The 20305-nt window shown below is 37.4% G+C and overlaps 2 protein-coding genes across 10 annotated transcripts in view; both read left to right on the top strand.

Annotated features, from left to right (window-relative positions):
* LOC125386774 overlaps positions 1 to 12826 on the top strand; it is a 57940-nt gene extending 45114 nt beyond the window's left edge. Inside the window, exon 7 of the mRNA XM_048413905.1 lies at positions 12100 to 12826. Within this exon, the coding sequence (XP_048269862.1) occupies positions 12100 to 12243 (144 nt within the window). The 3' untranslated portion in view covers positions 12244 to 12826. The remainder of the gene's footprint in view (positions 1 to 12099) is intronic.
* A 431-nt stretch (positions 12827 to 13257) lies between these two features.
* LOC105666845 (dynein axonemal heavy chain 9-like) overlaps positions 13258 to 20305 on the top strand; it is a 115007-nt gene continuing 107959 nt past the window's right edge. For 3 of the 9 annotated variants that reach the window (XM_048413975.1, XM_048413977.1, XM_048413976.1), the window contains exons 1-2: positions 15084 to 15326; positions 18037 to 18317. In XM_048413975.1, the coding sequence (XP_048269932.1) occupies positions 15138 to 15326; positions 18037 to 18317 (470 nt within the window). In that variant the 5' untranslated portion in view covers positions 15084 to 15137. The other 6 variants (XM_048413982.1, XM_048413983.1, XM_048413979.1 and 3 more) reach the window with 6 other exon arrangements.

The raw sequence follows: 20305 nt of genomic DNA, 5'->3' as shown, positions 1-20305 counted from the left end.
TTTTTATGAACAAAATAACTGATAAATGATTGATAACTTTTAAGATCATGGATCCGCACGTGAAAAATTACGTTGTCTGTGATAAGCTGTTGACTCATGGACTCAGAAAACTACTAGTCAAAAATAGTCAATAAGGAATTTTTGATAACATTACTAATCAGTAGATTCAACACTATTGGTCTTTGTTGAATATGTAGTATATTTGTATTGTACGTGCGAGGGAGAGGGAACGTAGAGCGAAAACACAAACAAGTATGTATCCCCTCCCTAGTATTAGAATACTAAAATATTAGAATATCCACATAACTCTGCTCGCCACGTGGGCTACTCGCCGGAGGCCTAGGGCACGAGATTTCACACTGCACTTCTCTTTTTTCTCAACGGAGTTCTAGGCCATCATACAACGCTCACATACATACTATGGAGGGGATACATACTTGCTTTTTTTTTTTTATTTATTTATTAAAATTCACAATTTGTCCAATTTGGACATTTGGTGGAATTTTTTAACGGTTAAATTAGCATGTTGGTGGCTACCCCCAGCGGGGTACCATCCTCGTGTTTGTTAGGTTATGTTACGCCACGAGGCTTAACACAGGCTGTATTTTCTAACCGTCACTCGCGGCCCTACAATGTCTCAGTCAGATCGTCTTATCTGACCGCCGGATCATATACAATGTATCGACGAGCGCATAGCTGTTGCCAAGCAGCGAGTTCTCGAAACGTCGAATTTGGTCCGTTACGTTTTCCACGCAAGAATAGACATACGTGAGCATAGGCGCGAGCGGTGGCGTGACCTAAGTATAGTGGGGGTCGTCTTAAAGATGAGACAAAGAAATCATCCAAAGTGGATCAGTTCCTTGTGACGCGTCGAACATTACACATTGCCAAACATTCGCTTATTCTGTTAAGTATCATATCGTGCTACGTCCACCAAGAGACTAACTTCAAGTGTAAGAGCCTTGCTCGATACTGTATACATTTACATTATCTGCGTGCGATAAAGTTGTTAATTGTTTATATCTTTTCAATCGTGTAGACTAGTTGTTGGAAATATACATTATTATAATTCTGTGACTCTCAGTGTTATACCGCATCAACCACCCCGATTATCCTAACCGAAATACGGGGATCGAACTATTCGTGGTGTCGATTATTCTAATCGTAACGGGAATTTACGACTCTCGTTGACGCGTATTCTAACGACCGCGTCTCCCCGCGATAGTACGAAATTACATGGTCCTTCGAGCCGGATTCTGTGTCAAGTGAAAAGTGCACGCCAGTGACACCCACTCTCATACAGTGCCACGTGAATCCAACACAACCAGCAGCAGAAGCGTTACCACCCCAGCGAGGTCAGTAACGTAAAGGGTCGTCACCTTTGAAGAGGTATAATTCGGTGGTTGAAACGCAACCACACAGCCTCCCGCCACAAAGTGGACAATCGCCAACAGAAGTAAGTTCAAACGATTTCATTACCAATTACATAAAAAATAATGGCAACCGGAGACGAGCTCGCCAACTTGCGTCGTCGCCGGGGCTACTGTAGCGCCCAGTTTACACGCCTCGCAAAAAAACTGGGCGACATTGAACAATCAGGCTGTCCGGACGAGTTCGACTTGCTTCACATTAAAGACCGTCTAGAAACCTACGAGAAGGACATCCGTGCACTACAATACCAGATCGTAACTCTAGACGAGGGAGAGACCGCGCGCGGCAGTGAGCTAGAGGAAGAATACGAGAGGCTGCAACGCCGAGTAGCCAAACAATTAAGCAATACACGACGGAGCACGCCGTCACAGTCGACAAGCGGCGAATCAGCCGTCGGCCGCGAGTCCGCACCGCTTAAACTACCGGAGGTTCGCATACCTACATTTGATGGCGCCCTCGAGGATTGGCATTCGTTTCACGATGCCTTCTCATCAGCGATAGATAGAAATGAAAATTTAGCACCGGTTCAGAAATTTCATCATCTCCGAACAGCCCTGACTGGTTGGGCCGCGCGAAGCATACAGTCATTACCCATCACCGACGCAAATTACGCAATCGCCATGGACGCTCTTAGGGAAAAATTCGACTGCCACCGCCAGATCTGCATGCGTCACTGGGACCTGATTCTCGACTATCCCAGAATAACTAAAGAAACACCCGAAGCCATAGACGATCTTATCGAGACAGTCAAAGTACATCTTCAAGCGTTAGAAAGACTCGGGGACTCAGTCACGTCAAACGCCTTTCTCATAAAGCTTGTCACGTCGAAGTTACCCTCAGCCGTCGTTCGCGAATGGCAACATACCCTACCGGACAAGAAATTGCCGCCATATACGCATTTAGTGGATTTTTTGAAAACACGGACGAATAGCGACAGAGCATGCTCATCATTAACCGTCAAAAGGGGGGCGTCCGAGCAACACGACCGTCGGCGACAGGACGCGCCGCGAAGTTATACATTCGTAACTACACACAATACGTTGTTGTGTCCGAACTGCCACGGACAACACAAATTATGGAATTGCCATGTCTTCAAAACGAAGACGCCCAAAGAACGCCTGGAAATCGCCAAAAGGGCGTCGCTCTGTACCAATTGTTTAGGCAAGGGACACGCTCTCACTCAATGCTCCGCGGGATCATGTCGCATCTGTAGACAGCGACATCACACGTACCTGCATCAAGACCAGGGGCATAGCAAAACACGAACACGTGTCGACCGAACATCGAGCGGCCGATCGTCGAGCGACCGATCATCCAGCGGTCGATCTTCGCCCAGTTCACCGTCCCCGCGTTCGTCACATCGTTCGAGACGCTCATCTTCGTCTCCCCGAGCGTCTCGCCAGTATTCTCGCCGAGATTCTCGCCGAGATTCTCGCCGAGAGTCTCCCCGAGCGTCTCCCCGAACGTCTCCCCGAGCGTCTCCCCGAACGTCTCCCCGAACGTCTCCCCGAGCGTCTCGTCGAGATTCTCGCCAAGAGTCTCCCCGAACGTCTCCGCGAACATCCCCGAAACGCGAATCTCGGTTACCGCGATCGTCGGCATCGGGATCGACCATATCGTCCAGCCCTAAACGACACGGAAAACAATGACGTCATCAGACGAGCCTGTTAGGGACCGAACCACAGAAAACGGACTCATCGACCCCGCTCCCTTTTGAACAATTGCAACACGACTTGTTAGTCACAGCGCAGGTCAACATCTTGAATAATGAAATTCAACCAGTTCGTTGTAGAGCTCTGCTAGATACCGGCTCTAGCATGAACTTTATCACCGAAAGGCTCGCTAACTCATTAAAACTCAATCAACAGAAATGTTCGGTCCCAATCGGAGCACTCAACACGTTATCGACGACCTCGAAACGCTACATCACGGCCACGATCACCTCTATTGACGGCACATACGAACGCAACTTGACGTTTCTGATCATACCGACTATCGCGTCTTGGGTCCCAAACCAACCCGTAGATCGCTCAACGATACAGATACCTAGGAATCTCCAATTAGCCGATCCAAGATTCCATAGACCTGCTCCGATCGAAATATTGTTGAGCGCCGGACCAACACTAGCATCACTCTGTGTCGGCCAACTTGATATCAGTCAAGCAAACGGGCCCGACTTGCGTCTGCAAAAGACGAGATTCGGATGGGTCATCGGGGGGAGCCCAACCTCACAATCATTAGCATACGCATTTCACACCTCCACGACGGCTTTACAGGCGGACCTCGCCCGTTTTTGGGAAATCGACGAGGGACCGCCCACCGCACGAATTTCGGAATCGGAACGACAGTGCGAGGAGCACTTTCGAAATCACGTTCAACGCAACAACGAAGGGCGATACGTTGTCGCTCTCCCATTCAACGAAACAACTCCTCCGCTTGGATCTTCGAAAGCCATGGCAATGAAGCGACTCACTTCCCTCTGCCGTCGATTCCAACGAGACAAACAATTCGAAGCCGACTATCACGCCGTAATACAAGAATACTTGGAATTAGGACATATGACGAAGATCACCACGGACCACTGCACGGACGACGGATATTTTCTGCCACATCACGGCGTGATCAAAGAATCCAGCCGGACTACAAAACTCCGAGTTGTGTTTGACGGATCTGCACCAACCATCACCGGAGTTTCATTAAACGACGTACTTCATACGGGACCGAAACTACAAGACGACATATTTCTTATCCTTTTAAGATTTCGTTTTCATCAGTATGTCATTACAGGCGATGTCGAAAAGATGTATCGACAATTTCTTGTGCGTCCAGAGGATCGGAAATTCCAACAAATCTTGTGGCGCAACTCGGACGGAGAAGTGGACATCTATCAACTTAACACAGTGACATTCGGGCTGCCAGCGGCCCCCTATCTAGCCATTCGGTGCCTCAAACAACTGGCAGACGACGAGGGACATCGATACCCACGAGCAGCGATGGTCTTACAGCGAGACTTCTACGTCGACGATGTTCTCACAGGAGCCGAAACAAAGAACGAGGCACAATCACTAAGAACGGAGCTCATAGAATTGCTCAAATTAGCCGGCTTAAACATCCGAAAATGGGCAGCGAACGACCGGGAACTGCTACGAGGACTTTCCGAGCAGGACATAAACGATAAGCTGCTACTAGGCGAATCGCAAACTTTCAAAACTCTGGGTGTTGTTTGGAATTCCTTTGACGATTCGATCCTATATTCCGTCAAAATCAATCCTACCGCCTCTCGAATTACGAAGAGAACAATCAGCTCCGAAATTGCCAAGATCTACGACCCTCTTGGATTACTGGCACCAGTGATCGTTCGCGCTAAGATGTTGCTCCAACGACTTTGGACTTTAAAACTTGACTGGGACGAATCTCTTCCGGCTGACGTACACACAGAATGGAGCAAATATTATTCACAGCTACCTTTGCTAAATAACGTGAAGTTTCCACGTAAAACTATAATCAAGACTGCAGCGGAAATTGAATTACACGGATTCTGCGACGCCAGCGAAAGGGCGTATGGGGCATGCGTCTACCTTCGCACCATCGCTCCGGATGGTCATGTTTGGACACGACTCCTCACCGCAAGGTCAAAAGTGGCTCCACTCAAATCACAAACCATTCCAAGGCTGGAACTGAGTGGAGCACTTCTTCTCGCATCATTGGCCACTACAGTCCTTCAAGCGTTACCAAGCAACATTTCTCGGACCGTTTACTGGACTGATTCTACAATCGTTTTACACTGGATTAATACATCACCCCATACGCTGAAAACCTTCGTCGCCAATCGTGTGACAGAGATTCAACAAAAGACTCACACCTCAGATTGGCGCCACATTCCCACTACCGATAACCCTGCAGATCTCATATCTCGAGGCCAATCACCCCAAGACTTCCTGCGATCTACCATTTGGCAACATGGACCAGAATGGCTCCAACAACCTGAAAAATACTGGCCGTCGTGGAACCCAGTACCATTAGTTGAAATACCAGTGCAAAAGAAGGCAACATGTCTGTCCGTGACTCCGCCTGACCACAGTCTACTGGAGAGATATTCCTCTTGGCCCAAGCTGATAAGAATTGCCGCTCGTTGCCTCCGATGGAGGCAAAAACAGGATCGGGGGGGACCTCTAACCACACATGATTTAACCAATGCGCATAACAAATTGGTCAAATTGTTACAACTCTGTTATTTTCCAGATGAAATACGCACTCTCCGCACAGATCGAAATTCTGCAGTGAAGGGGAAGCTGCAACGACTCAATCCATTTCTGGACAAGGACGAGATATTGCGAGTCGGAGGCCGACTCAGTCATTCACCAATGCCCTTCACTCAGAAACACCCAATCATTCTACCCAAATCCTCAGTTACAGCACTCATAATCGAGCATGAACACCTCCTAAATCTCCACTCCGGAACTCAAGCTACCTTATATGCCTTAAGGAGATCTTACTGGCCTATCGACGGCCGTAGTCAAGTTTGGAGCACGCTGAAGAAGTGCGTACGTTGCTGCCGAGCCAATCCACCTCCAGTAGAGTACGTAATGGGCGACCTTCCAGCTGCACGGATAACGGAATCTCGTCCATTTACGAACGTCGGAATCGATTATTGCGGACCGTTCTACATCAAGGAACGAAAGGATCGCAACCGACGAAAAATCAAGGTATATGTAGCAATCTTCGTATGCCTTGCAGTCAAAGCAGTCCACCTCGAGCTGGTCACCGATCTCACTAGCGAGGCCTTCATTGCTGCTCTGCGAAGATTCATCGCTCGCCGAGGATTCTGTGTAACAATTTATTCTGACAACGGCACCAACTTCGTTGGCGCCAACAATGAATTACGAGAGCTCCGAAACCTCCTGCAGTCCGACGATCATAAGGTAAGGATTCAGTCCTTTTTAGCCGATCGACAAATCGAATGGCACTTCATTCCTCCCAACTCACCTCACTTCGGCGGGCTGTGGGAGGCTGCGGTGAAGTCCTTCAAACGACATCTCAGACGTGTCGCAGGTAACGAGCTCTTAACATACGAAAATTTGAACACACTGATCATTGAAATCGAGTCTATCCTCAACTCCCGTCCTCTGACTCCAATATCATCTGACCCAAACGATCTTCTTGTCCTTACTCCCGGTCACTTCCTCATCGGAGATGCACTAACAAGCTTTCGAGAACGAGATTTCCAGGATACTCCATCCAATCGTCTCTCCAGCTGGCAACATATTCAAAGGATCAAACAACATTTCTGGCGCCGCTGGCATCGAGAATACCTGAACGAGCTGAACATCCGAAATAAATGGAGCAAGGGCAGTCACGACATCCGAGTAGGCACCGTAGTAGTCCTCAGGGAGGATAACGTACCATCCATGCAATGGCCTTTGGGCCGCGTGATCAAGGTCCATCCAGGAGTCGACGGAATCATACGGACCGCCACCGTGCAGACGGCAACAACTACCCTGGATCGTGGCGTCAAAAGACTGGTCCCCTTACCCATTCACCCAGATCCAGACGAGTCCGACCACCCACACGGAGCCAAGGAGATTCGCCAGCGACGCAACTGACTCCACACCATATCATTTGATCGGTACCCTCTCAACGGGGGGAGGATGTTACGCCACGAGGCTTAACACAGGCTGTATTTTCTAACCGTCACTCGCGGCCCTACAATGTCTCAGTCAGATCGTCTTATCTGACCGCCGGATCATATACAATGTATCGACGAGCGCATAGCTGTTGCCAAGCAGCGAGTTCTCGAAACGTCGAATTTGGTCCGTTACGTTTTCCACGCAAGAATAGACATACGTGAGCATAGGCGCGAGCGGTGGCGTGACCTAAGTATAGTGGGGGTCGTCTTAAAGATGAGACAAAGAAATCATCCAAAGTGGATCAGTTCCTTGTGACGCGTCGAACATTACACATTGCCAAACATTCGCTTATTCTGTTAAGTATCATATCGTGCTACGTCCACCAAGAGACTAACTTCAAGTGTAAGAGCCTTGCTCGATACTGTATACATTTACATTATCTGCGTGCGATAAAGTTGTTAATTGTTTATATCTTTTCAATCGTGTAGACTAGTTGTTGGAAATATACATTATTATAATTCTGTGACTCTCAGTGTTATACCGCATCAACCACCCCGATTATCCTAACCGAAATACGGGGATCGAACTATTCGTGGTGTCGATTATTCTAATCGTAACGGGAATTTACGACTCTCGTTGACGCGTATTCTAACGACCGCGTCTCCCCGCGATAGTACGAAATTACAGGTTATGTCCTTTATAAGGTCTGCTGGGTGCTTCCTTTTTAGTCTTCTGTCCATATTTATGGTTTTGTATGTTTCCGCAGCTAGCCGGTTTATGTGTGTTGCTATTCTTGATTTGTATTTCTCGGAGTATCTGCTAATTTCTTCCTTGACCGTTGGCATTCCCAGGTCCCTTCGTAAATCTTCGTTTCTGACGTACCAAGGTCCGTTTACTATTGTTCTGAGGATTTTAGCCTGTATTACCCCTATTTTGTTTATATGCCTCATTGCTGCCGTCCCCCATAGTGGTATTCCGTACGTCCAGATTGGTTTTTTGATCGTTTTATATATTTTTAATTTATTTTCTGTGCTTAGTTTGGATTTTTGGCTTGTTAGCCAATGCATTTGTCTCCTTGTTTTCTGTCTTTTTTCTACTATTGATTTGATGTGTAGTTTCCAGGTGAGTTTTTGATCTAAGTGGAGTCCTAGGTATTTGACATGCTTTGTTTGCGTTATATGCGTGCCGTTCAATAGGATGTTTGGTGGTATCTTTTTCCGTAGCGTGAATGTAATATGGTTGCATTTATTGGGGTTTGCTTTTATTTGTTTTTCTTGTAGCCAATTTTCTACTTTTATGATATGTTCTTGTAGTATTTTGACTGCCGTTTCTGGGTTAGTATGCCTGACTAGTATAGCTGTGTCGTCCGCGAATGTCAATACTGTGCTGTTGGTAGTTGTTGGTATGTTCGCCGTGTATAATGTGTATAGTATTGGGCCTAGGACGCTTCCTTGTGGTACCCCGGCCTTGATGTCTTTAACTTGAGAATGTGTGTCCTTGATTTTTATTACGAAGGTTCTGCTGCTTAGGTAGGATTTTATTAAGTGGTGTATTTGCTCCGGGAATTGTTTCCTAATTGTTTGTAGTAGACTTTCATGATTAATTTTATCGAATGCTTTCTCTATGTCTATAAAGAGGGCTGTGCAATATTCCTTGTTTTCTAGTGCTACTATTATTTCGTTTATAAGCCTGTGCATTTGCTATATCGTGGAGTGTTTGTTTCTGAAACCAAATTGGTGATCCAGTATTAGTTTTTTTGTCTCTATTATTGGTTTTATGCGGTCGTATATTATCTTTTCCAGTATTTTGGAAAATACTGGAAGCAGTGATATTGGTCTGTAAGATGCAGTTTGGTGCAGGTCTTTGCCTAGTTTAGGTAACATTTTGATCTGTGCTAATTTCCATGGTTTGGGGAAATATTGAATTCTTAGAATTGCATTGAATATTATTGACATTAGTCTTATTGCTTTTGGCGGAAGGTTTTTCAAGATTTTACCATTGATTAGGTCGATTCCTGGCGCTTTGTTGTTTTTTGTTTTATCAATTATGTTTCTAATTTCTTGTGCCGATGTTTTAGGTATGATGGTAACCTTGTCAGTTGTGGTAATAGTGGTTTGTGGATCCTCCTCCGTATGACTTTTGAGGTTGGTGTTGTTGATAATGTGTGGTGTGAATGTGTTGCAGAGGTGGTTGGAGAATTCTTCAGCTTGTTCTTCGTTGCTTCTTGCCCATGTGTTATCTGCTTTTCTGATTGCCGGGACGGGTATTATTGGCTTCCTTATTTTTTTCGCGGCTTTCCATAGTGAATAGTTGGTGTTCTCGTGTGTGAAGAGTGTCTTCTTTAATTTTGTCGAGTATTTCTTGCGGGATTGTTATTGTTTGTCTGCTGGTTGGTTCGGGAGTAGTGGTTGTCCTTGCTGCTTCCTGGATAGCTGCTGTCAATGTTGCTACTGCCTGTTCTATGTGTTCAGGAGTTTTTAACGGGATGTTGCAGTTTATTTTGCTTTCTATTATTTCTTTGAAAGTTTGCCATTTGGTGGTTTTATTGCATAGTGTTTCTGGTTTGCTATAGTGAATTGGTTTGTTTCTGTATTCAATTATTATGGGTGTATGATCGGAACTGAGCTCGAGGTTGGGTGTTATTTTTAGTTTATTTGTGTTTAGTCCCCTTGTAACTGCAAAGTCCAGAAGATCTGGTTTTTTGTTCAGGTCAGTCGGCCAATGTGTCGGTGTTCCTGTGGATAATATATTGAGGTTATTATTTCTAATGTATTTTTCCAGTGTTCTACCTCGAGGTGTAATGTTTCTTGACCCCCAAAGCGTGTGCTTTGAGTTGTAGTCTCCCGCTGCGATGTACTTGTCCCCTAGGTCCTGGAAGTATTCTTCCCACATTTGTGTTGTTATTTTGTGTCGCGGAGGCACATATACTGCTGACAACTGGAAGTAGTTGCTGCTAGTTTGAACTGTAACAGTGGTTGCTTGTAAATATTCTTTGTTAACTTGGCTGTGTAGATAATGTTTGATATCGTTTCTGACTATCACTGCTGTCCCTCCGTGAGCTCTTCCTGAGGGGTGTTTGGTATGATATATAGGTGGTCTAGTATGGTATTTTCAAATAGCTTTTTGTAGTGAAGTGTGTTTCTGAGTCAAGTAGTATGTCTATATTATTATTGTATATGAATGTTTTAGTTTCGAGGGCCCGTTGTTGTAGGCCGTTTGAGTTCCAGGCTGCTATTTTTAGATTGTCCGTTTTTATTTTTTGCTTAGCACGTTTGTAATTAGTTGTAGCATGACTGTGATTTGTTGGGTTTGCTGTTTGAGTACTGCGTTTTCTTCGCTTATCATTCTGGTTAGCATTTCGGTGTTCTTTATGGATTGTTTGAGCAGTTCTTTGATTTCTGCAGTGTCATTGTTACTATTGCTGTGGTATTGGTTGTGTGTTTGTGTTGGTTGGCTGGTTACTTGAGCATAGCTTAGACCACCAATGGTGTTGGTGCTGATAGGTTTGTTGTTTATTGCTTGCTCTGTATTTGATATTATTTCAGGTTTTGTGCTGTCCTGATGGGCTTGTGTGTTAGTGCTTGTCCTGCTTCGTAGGCGCGGGAACAGTTTACGTTGTAATTGTTTTCTTACTTCACATCCTTTATAGCTGGCTGGGTGGTTTCCGTTACAGTTGAAGCATTTAACTTTTTCTATTTTTCCAGAATATGGGCAGTGTAGAGTTAAGTGATTTTTTGCGCACTTGACGCAAGCTGGGCTTCTGTTGCAATAATTTTTAGTGTGTCCGTATTGTTGACACCGCATGCATTCAGGTATATCTTTTTTGTGTCGTGGTGGTTCGACTGTTACTATTGTGTTTAGTATTTGTTTGATATCATATATTTCCTTGTTATTGTTTCTGGGTTCAAGTTCTATTAAGAATAGTGGTAGTGGTTGCTTTGTGTCGAATCTTGTTATATTGTTTATTGTTCTTGCTTGATGTCCAATTTTAGCTAACTCATCGCTTAGTTTATGTATGTTGATTTTAGGATGCAATCCTCTTATGACAATTTTATAGCTCCTTTCAGTTTTAAGCTGATACGTGTGGTAGATAGCATTTTTTTCTTTTAATGCTTTTATAACTTTCCTAAATGTTTCTGGTGTGTTTGTTTGTATTTTTACTTGTTCCAATTTTGTTTGCTTCATTGTGTAGTTGTTTTTCTCGTCTAGATTATTTAGTAGATCGATGAGCGGGTTTATTATTTGGGCCTCAACAAAGATTGGTGATGGTTTTGTAATATGATTTGTTTGGGTAGTGGTTTTATTTACGGGGTCAGCGTCTATTTCTTCCGTTAGTGAGTTGAAGGAGTTACTTAATGGTAATTCTTGCAGCCATCGCTGCTTTTCTGTAACTGGGTTTCCTATGGCACTTATGTCTGTAGTTGTTTTGCGTTTTTTGCTAGCCTTCGCTAGCTTCCAACTTTCGTCCTGGTAGTATCTTTCATGTTCTGAATTGCTATCTTCCTGTCCCCGATGCTCTTTTGTTTCTTCTGGCTCAATGTTAATTTGTTTGGTTCTTATATAATATGTTTCTCCTGTTGTTGCTATGTTTATAGTTGGTATCTGCATTGCTATTTTATTTCCTCCTCACTATCACTTTGCAGCACTATTACTTTGAAACACTTTTTCACTATTCACTTATACCTGGAGAGGACGACCGTCTAGACACGTCCGTCCTCCTCGGCTGTTACATACTTGTGTATCGTTTCTCTCTACGATCCCTCACTCTCCACATACAATACAAATGTACCATATATGCAACGTACTTAATCTACAAAATACATTTTTTGTATTATCTTCGGTTGCCTTTGTTTCTATTTCTTTCGGTAATATACGCGTGTTCTAACAGTAATTATAGTTATAAGGGGCTGAAGCATTTTTACATAATACGATAATTATACAATATTAACAGACAATTACATAAATTGTGAACAAAAATTTCTGCCATCATTTATTTGCACTTTACATTAACAAGTATTTGAAGGTTTGTTTCTTTTTGCAGCAGGAGTCAAAGAAGTATTTAGTTGATGGCTATCAATTGCTGAAGTACGAACCAAAAGTTCTACCGGAAGGAAAAATAGCTCAACATGCAGAACAAAATTTACACGAAATAAATAAGCTCTTAAAACGATTCAATGTAACATAAACTTTATCAGTACGTAGTTTGCTAAGTAAGTTCTACGTTTGGGAGTAAATATTAAACGAAAAACAAAACTGTATATATACATAGCCTTCGTAAGCAACAAACATATCGAAATAAAATTGTTAAAAAAATTTTAATAAGTATAATTACAAGCGGTAGTTATCATGTATTAGCATTCTTTGATTGAGGGGTTCATTTTTAGCACATGTTAGAAAAATTAACACATGAATCAATGATATAATTTATATTAACGTTCTCTTAATTTGGTAAGTAATTTTAGAAACTTCTAACGAATCAACAATCTTAGTTCTTCTGAAAGGGATACGACGATAGAATAAATTCTCCACATGCTTTATATATATTTTGCCGGCAGCGAAAAATACTGAAAAAATACCGAATGTACAACAGAGAGGGATATAGTAGGGGTACAATACAGTACAGGGCGGAAACGATAGAAAAAGATTAAAAGTTTATGTATCAGGGAATATTACCGTTGCAACGACAAACCTTCTTTCTTTTCGGTTCCTTGTGAAAAAAGATTTTGCTACTGACGAACCTTTTTTGAATAAAGTGAGATCGAACATGATACAATTTGATTCATATTTATTTATCTAATTAATAATTCGTTCTTTCTAATATCGTTTCTAGTAAATTCAAAATAATTTCAATAAATAAATAAATTCAACAATATTATTATTATAAAATAATAATTTACTATTTTGTGTACAATTTATATAATTCATATTTAATTTATTGTTTATTATTAATAATTTACTAATACTATTAATGAAATAGTAAAATAATATAACTATAATATATAATTATAATAATACAAAATTATATATACAAAATAATATATAACAATAATAAATAATTATATATTATAGAATAAATAGTATATAATAATATACTAACATATATGTATAACTGATTTGCTTTATACATATATATCATATATGTATCATATATACACATATGTATGAGAGAGGAAATTTCCTCTGTGATATTATATAGATATATATAGAGTATAGCTATTTTGCACGTATCTACAAATTTTATATTGTTCTTTATGTAGGTTCCAAATTTATGTGGTAAAAAACAGAGTAATGCAAGTAAATTATGACTGGCAATACAAAAGAATTGTAATAAAAAATTGTTAATTTTTAACTCGCAAACATAGACCAGACAATATTCAGACTTTGCTATACTACATTAGAAAATGGAAGAGCATAAAGAAAGCAAATAAGATTCAGAAATGAAAGAAATAAAAGAAAACACAAAAACATCTAGAAGCACAGTGAAATATAGAAAATATATTTACCGTAGTGATTATTATTTGTAAATATAAAATAATTATTAGGAATTCAAGTGTCCTGCGACATTTGTGCGTGTTTGATGAATGAGTATATGGATGTCGCTGGCGTGCTGTTTGTAACATAGCGTTGATACACTTCTTGTTCTCTTTCCTTATTTATGGTTTTCCATTGATTTTTCGGTTCGGCATGCGTAGTCTCGGAAGTCGACCCTTGTGCGTGTGTTGTAACGAATAGACAATATAATCGACGTGCGCGTTTCCAAGTTTTAACAATGATTTTCATAATATCAGATAGTAAAAATAACAATGAAAAGGAAGTAGAAGAAAATTTAAATCAAAATATTCCCAAAGTTACAATAGAAAAAAATTGTTCTTTTATATTTTTCAACAAAAAGTTAAATCTAATACAAGATTTCATTAAAAATTAATAAAATTTCAAATTAACATCAGAATGAAAAAATTAATTCAGAGATCAAACATTAAAATAACAATTTTTTAAACTAATTATCTTTATTTACTTATACTTACTAGCTTTAATACCACCATGAGAAACTTTTAACAGAGATCAACAAATTCAATATGAAATACAAATTTTAAATGTAACTTAATGTCTTCTTTTAATTTCTTCTTTGTTAAATTTTGTACTATTAATTTTTTATTAATGTATTAACCCTTTGCACTCCTATGTCGAGTATGACTCAACATCAGTTTTTATTTCAGGAGCTACTTTGTCGAGTCTCACTCCACATTCTTTCAATTCCACCTTTTTTTGTGAAATGTGCGAAAGAAAACAAGGATTGCATCCTGGAAATTGTTTCAAGATACACTTAATACTTACATACATAATACATACACTTAAAAATTACAAAATACAACAATAGCGTGAATAAAACTGGTATTTAAATGAATTTGTTTCTTCCTTTATTTATTTAAATTGTCTTATTTTTTAGTTAAAGTAAATTTCAAATAAAGCACTTAAAAGCGTTAGGAGCTGCTGGTAACAAAATTGAAATAAAATTTGGAGTGCAAAGGGTTAAACATATTTTCTAATATAATAAAGATATCATGCCTTTATTCTTTAAAAAAGTCATATCATAACTTTCATGTAACTAGTGTTACAGTAATACAATGATATTGTTAATTAATAAGATCTTAATGTAAAAAAAATTATGTAATACTATCATATTGTAGATTAAAATACCTAAGATAAAAGATAAAAAATAAATATTTAATATTATACAACACTTCTCACTTCATCTAAGTAATTGTGATACACAAAAAAATAATAAATATAACTAGTTAATCTAAATATGGTATAAATTCGTTTTACATGTATTGTATTCACTATTGCATATTCTAACTCACTGTATTATAATATTTTTATCGTGTCAGTATCATTTAATTTCGCAGGAAATCTATGGAGAAGTACATACATACATATGTATATATATATATATATTACATAGAATATTAACTAGGTTATGTTTCGATCACCACATAGTTTAAACCTAAAATAGGTGTGGTTAGTTGTGCTAAATGATTTCATATTATTTAAATCTACATAACAAAATCCGACACAGTCATGTCCTACAATTCTTCTACTGAAGCAAATTGTGTTTGTAGTGAAGATATTAAAAAAGATGAGGAATCTAATTTTGATTTGGTTTTAAAAGAAAAGTGGATGGAAGCCCAGAAGAATGAAGTGTTTCGTTATATATTAAACATTCAAGATTCGAAAATATTGGAAGGCAAATATCACTTTTTAGTCCAGGTAATGTTATTAAATAATTAATTATAATAAATATTTGTTTAATTTATTTTTAAATATTTTTTAGTTGTTACAATTTTGTTTAAGTAATATAGTAATTTACAGGATAAAATATTTCACATGTTTTTATTGTTCACTTGTCATATGTGTAAATGTATGCTTTAATTTTACCATCCCTTGCATAAATATTCGTAAGATAATTTTCTGGTTCAAATTTTAATAATTACAAATATGTTTTGTGTATTAATGTCATTAATACCTATAAATCTTGTTACGTATGCTTATCTCTTAGTTTTAATACTTACAAGTACAGTTTGTTGATAACTTATAAAATAAAAATAAGCAGACAAAACAAAAATATTTACAAAATCAGTGACAATTTACAAAAATAAAAATGAAATAAATATTATGTAACTGTAATTATATCTAATAATATAATATAGATAATATTGTTTATTCTAGGAATTTTTATAAGAATAAAATTATATAAATTAATTTTATAGTGCAAAATCATATATCAAATAACAGTTAAAGAAGTAGCAATGAATATATCATATTTGTTATTATATTGCCAAGACAATATCAGGATTGTTTATTTATTAATCAATGTGTTATACTTTTAGGAATTTATATGTATTAGTGAACTGAAATTATTTAATGTTTTATGATTTATAATTGTGAGAATTATAATGTCTCTCTCCCCAATTGTATTTCAAAGAACTTATAATCCTTTAACACATTGGCATCAGAGCATTTAGAAACTCATCTATATATATCATTCAGGTTCTAGCAGAGGAATCCAAATGACATATATGTGAGTTATGGTGCTAATGTGTTAAGTTACTCTAGTATGACTTAGTTAATGTAACTATTTAACACAATGAAAAGAAAAAAATAATTATATCGATTCATATATATGTAAATTCATAATTAACAAATAACAAGGGAACTGCAAGAGATTTGTATTACTGATTTAGTTAAAATTCTGCATATGGGAAGATCCTCACTCTGCAAAAGTATTCCATTATAAGGGCAAAGATCCAATATTTTTTGAAACATTAGTGATTGAAATTTTACTACTACGCTAAAATGTGATTCAACTGTGGTATTTAACAAACAATGCAATAGTATGATGGTAATCCGTTAAAGTCCTATGCTAAGATTCAGGATTCAATTCTTCTGTATACATATAATGTCTGTTTTTAAATATTTTTTTATTCTATTTTTTATTCTATTCTAGTTTTTATTCTATTTTGACATAAATGTTTCTTCTCTTCTTACCTTATTCTTATGATAAATAGCATTTTATATATACAATCATAAATATAACATTTATAAATGAAACATAAATGTAATATTGTTTTTTCTGCATAGTAAATAAATTTGAAATACTGTAGTATTCAGTACTTTAATGTCCATAGAGTGCATGATATATTGTTAGAAAACTTGTAAGTAGAGGAGTTCAATGATGAAAGTTTTGGCTACCGCCAACCTCACATTCAGAAAACTTAATATTTGAGAAAAATCATATTGCGTGCCACAGTACATTTATTGGAGTATACAATTGCTGATTAACCAGTTAGCTGTTGTGCCTTCTTTGAAAACTTTGAAAATTGTGTACCTAAAATGTATCACAAAAAGTAAGCGATGAAGTATAATGGCCAAATACAGAGTATGTGTGGCTGTTATAATATAGAATTAAGTTGTAATGAAATGACGATTTTATTTTTTAATTTTATTACTGATATGAATCACCATAACACAAAATATTGCCATTTTCTGACATGATGAGTATTCCCTGGTTAAACATGCCTCCCTGCTATAAACGTCGCCTATTACTAAGTTGTTGTGACTAGCATCTCGTTAACATCTTTTTGCAAAAAAGATTAATATGTGTGCGTTGCCAGAGTGCTGGTTGGCAAAATGAGTTGGTATTGATTTGGACAATAATGTGGTTACCTATGGTATGCCCGACCTACACAATTTTATCTATCTTCTCAGCATCGGACATTTATGGTGGCTGAGACTTTGTTGGAAGACTTCTGAACTCATTAGCTTGTACCTGTACCTGTATCTGTTTGCCAATAATGTACTTTATCTTCCAATGGGATGTTGCACCTTCATTTGTACATTTAGTCATTAACCAGATCTTGGAATACTTGTGTCTTGTGAATATGACTTTCATTAATTTAATCCATAGAAATTGTGGTTAAAAATTTTCAAAATATCTAAACATTGTAAGGAATAGAAAATTAGTAAAATAGCAGCTTTTATCTAAAGCTACTTTTATCTAAAAAGTATAGCCAGTGAACGGGGTCAAAAGAGTCCTACAACCGAATTTATGTAATGGTGTGCCATATAATAGTTTACCAAAAAAAACATCTTATATCAAATTTCAACTTTTTTTCTCATCTAAAAAATAATTGATCTTATACTGATGAAGATAAAATAGTAATGTACATTAGATTGATTCTTATATGTACTGATATTTTCTATTCATTAGACATAGGCATTAAATGTCTAAAATATTTAATGATTCAAATTTTTATAAAAGTTTTATATGAACAATCCAATTATATATTGTCCTCTGACAAAACATACCATACAAACTTGTTTTAATCATTATATAAATTTTCTTTGTTATTGGTAATCTTATAATAAATAATATTTACTTTTTTAAATATTTAATACTGACCATTTTTATTAATTTTAGCTAAATATTGATCGCGGTTATAAAAGAAGATTTCCAGAAAATATTATTTCAATGAACCAACCTTTCAATGAGAAAGATTTTAACTTTACAAAACTTGTGTCAGAAGAACAAATAATGAATTTAAATAATACAGACAAAGATGATATAATTGCAATTAATGCTAGTCCGATTGAATACTGTCATTCTCTGCTGTTGCCACAAAGATGTAAACAATTACCTCAACTTGTAACAAAACATAGCTTAGTGAAAGCTGTTGAGTTGTTTTCCTTGAGTTTGTCTTCGTAAGTATATTCCACCTTTGAAGCAAAAATAACAGAAATTAAATCTTTAATTAATTTATAAATACATATGTTGATTGTTAAAAAGTGCAATGTCAAAGGAAAGTTAATAAAACATACACAGTACTCTCATAAATTTCATTTTTCTTAATAATATTTATTAAGCATTATTCAGTTAATAAAATAAGATTATTGTAGTAATGCATTATGAGTAAAGAAGTAATTATTTTATGATTCTATTTTATTTTTGAAACTTTAATTGTTATAGCATAAAGCTTAATCAGTGATGCAATTCCAATTTAATAGGAAAAATAAAAATTTTGAAATTTTGGCATGATTTATTAACATTTTCTGACATTTAAAAATATTTACATTATAACTATTTACAATATCACATTGTTGTTTACAGTTTATAAGTATTTTCAATTAACCTTATTGTATCATTAAGCTTTTAATCTACAACGTCGTGTTAGAGACGTGGTATATCCTTCGGGCCAAACATAAACAACACGTGCACTTTGTACGTGAAACTTTGTATATTTGTTGAGATACATGCGACAAATGCTTTTTTTTCTTGTCCGCATTCGGAGGTGCAGTATATTTTCTTGAAAAATATTAGAAAGGTACCCCTAAAAATAACTTCAAAAAGAATGTTAAGCGTTGTTGAGGACATTGAAAGTTCTGCTAACATCGCAAAAAGTGATTTAATAGATATTTTAAATAGTGATAGTGACAGTAGTGATATTTCACTTTCTGTACGAGAACGTTGTAAGCGACTGGTTATCGAAGATGATACCGACGACGAAGATCACAGTAATCATCAACAACTAGAGCTATGGATTTGGAAAGAAGAAACTAATGTACCAAAAATTTGAAACTATACAGAGATTTGTGGTATAAAAGTGGCAACTTTGAGTAAGTTAGGTGAAAACAAAAAAGAAGTAGATGTTTTTAATATAATATTTGATAATATATTTTGGGAAAATATTGTTATGGAAATGAATCGATATGCAAATCAAATAATGAACAATGAAAATAAAAAACTAAAACTAGACGAAACTTGGTTTCCTGTAAACTGTGGTGGGATCAAAGTATATTTTGCACTATGTATAATAATGACTGAAGTTAAGAAACCAACAATACAAATAAATTGATCTAAGAGAGCAGTCATAGAAACTCCAATTTTCAGAAAAACGATGTCATTCAAAAGATTTCTGTAAATAACTAGATGTTTGCATTTTGCAGATAACAATTTGGCTAACAATACAGATAAATTATGTAAAATAAAACCTTTTTTAAATCTTTTTTTTGAATCAAAGATTTATAAGAAGTATATACAACGCAAGAGGACATTGTTACCAATGAATCATTGATGAATTATAAGGGACGCTTATCCTACAAACAATTTAATCCATTGGGAGGGACAAGATCCGGTATAAAATTTTATAAATTATGTGAGTCAAAATCGGGTTATTGCTATGATTTTAAAATATACGTTAGTAGTGATAAAATAAATTCTAGTGACAGTGCATCCTAAAGTGTTGTCAAAGAACTAACTGTCGAATAAAGATGCATTTGAATCTTCCGACTCCCCCCCTCCCCTCCCGCATTGTCCAGTATAAATAAACTGACGCAACCAGAAACAGTTTAGTATCTACGAGTATTTACGAGCATCTTTCTGTATCAACGAGCGATCCAAGTGTTATCACGAGTTATTTACCGAGTTACGGGACGAGTATTTATCCGCGATTTTATTTTGCGATTTATACTTTGTACTAACGACTTAGCGAATATGGGCTGTACATTAATTTATTATTTTAAATAAATTCGACGATTACGACAACAAACGATAATTTGCAATAAATCTCATGGTCAAACATCCATATATACCTGTCCTCTACAGTTGTACGTTACTCATCAGAAGAACGGTGCGATTTGCACAACTTTGGTGCACTGCCATTGGTTATAGCACGCGCTATTGGAACTTAAAT

The sequence above is a fragment of the Bombus terrestris genome, chromosome 17 (assembly GCF_910591885.1).
Source record: "Bombus terrestris chromosome 17, iyBomTerr1.2, whole genome shotgun sequence".
Classification (NCBI taxonomy): Eukaryota; Metazoa; Arthropoda; class Insecta; order Hymenoptera; family Apidae; genus Bombus; species Bombus terrestris.
This window is presented reverse-complemented; position numbering and strand designations above follow the sequence as displayed.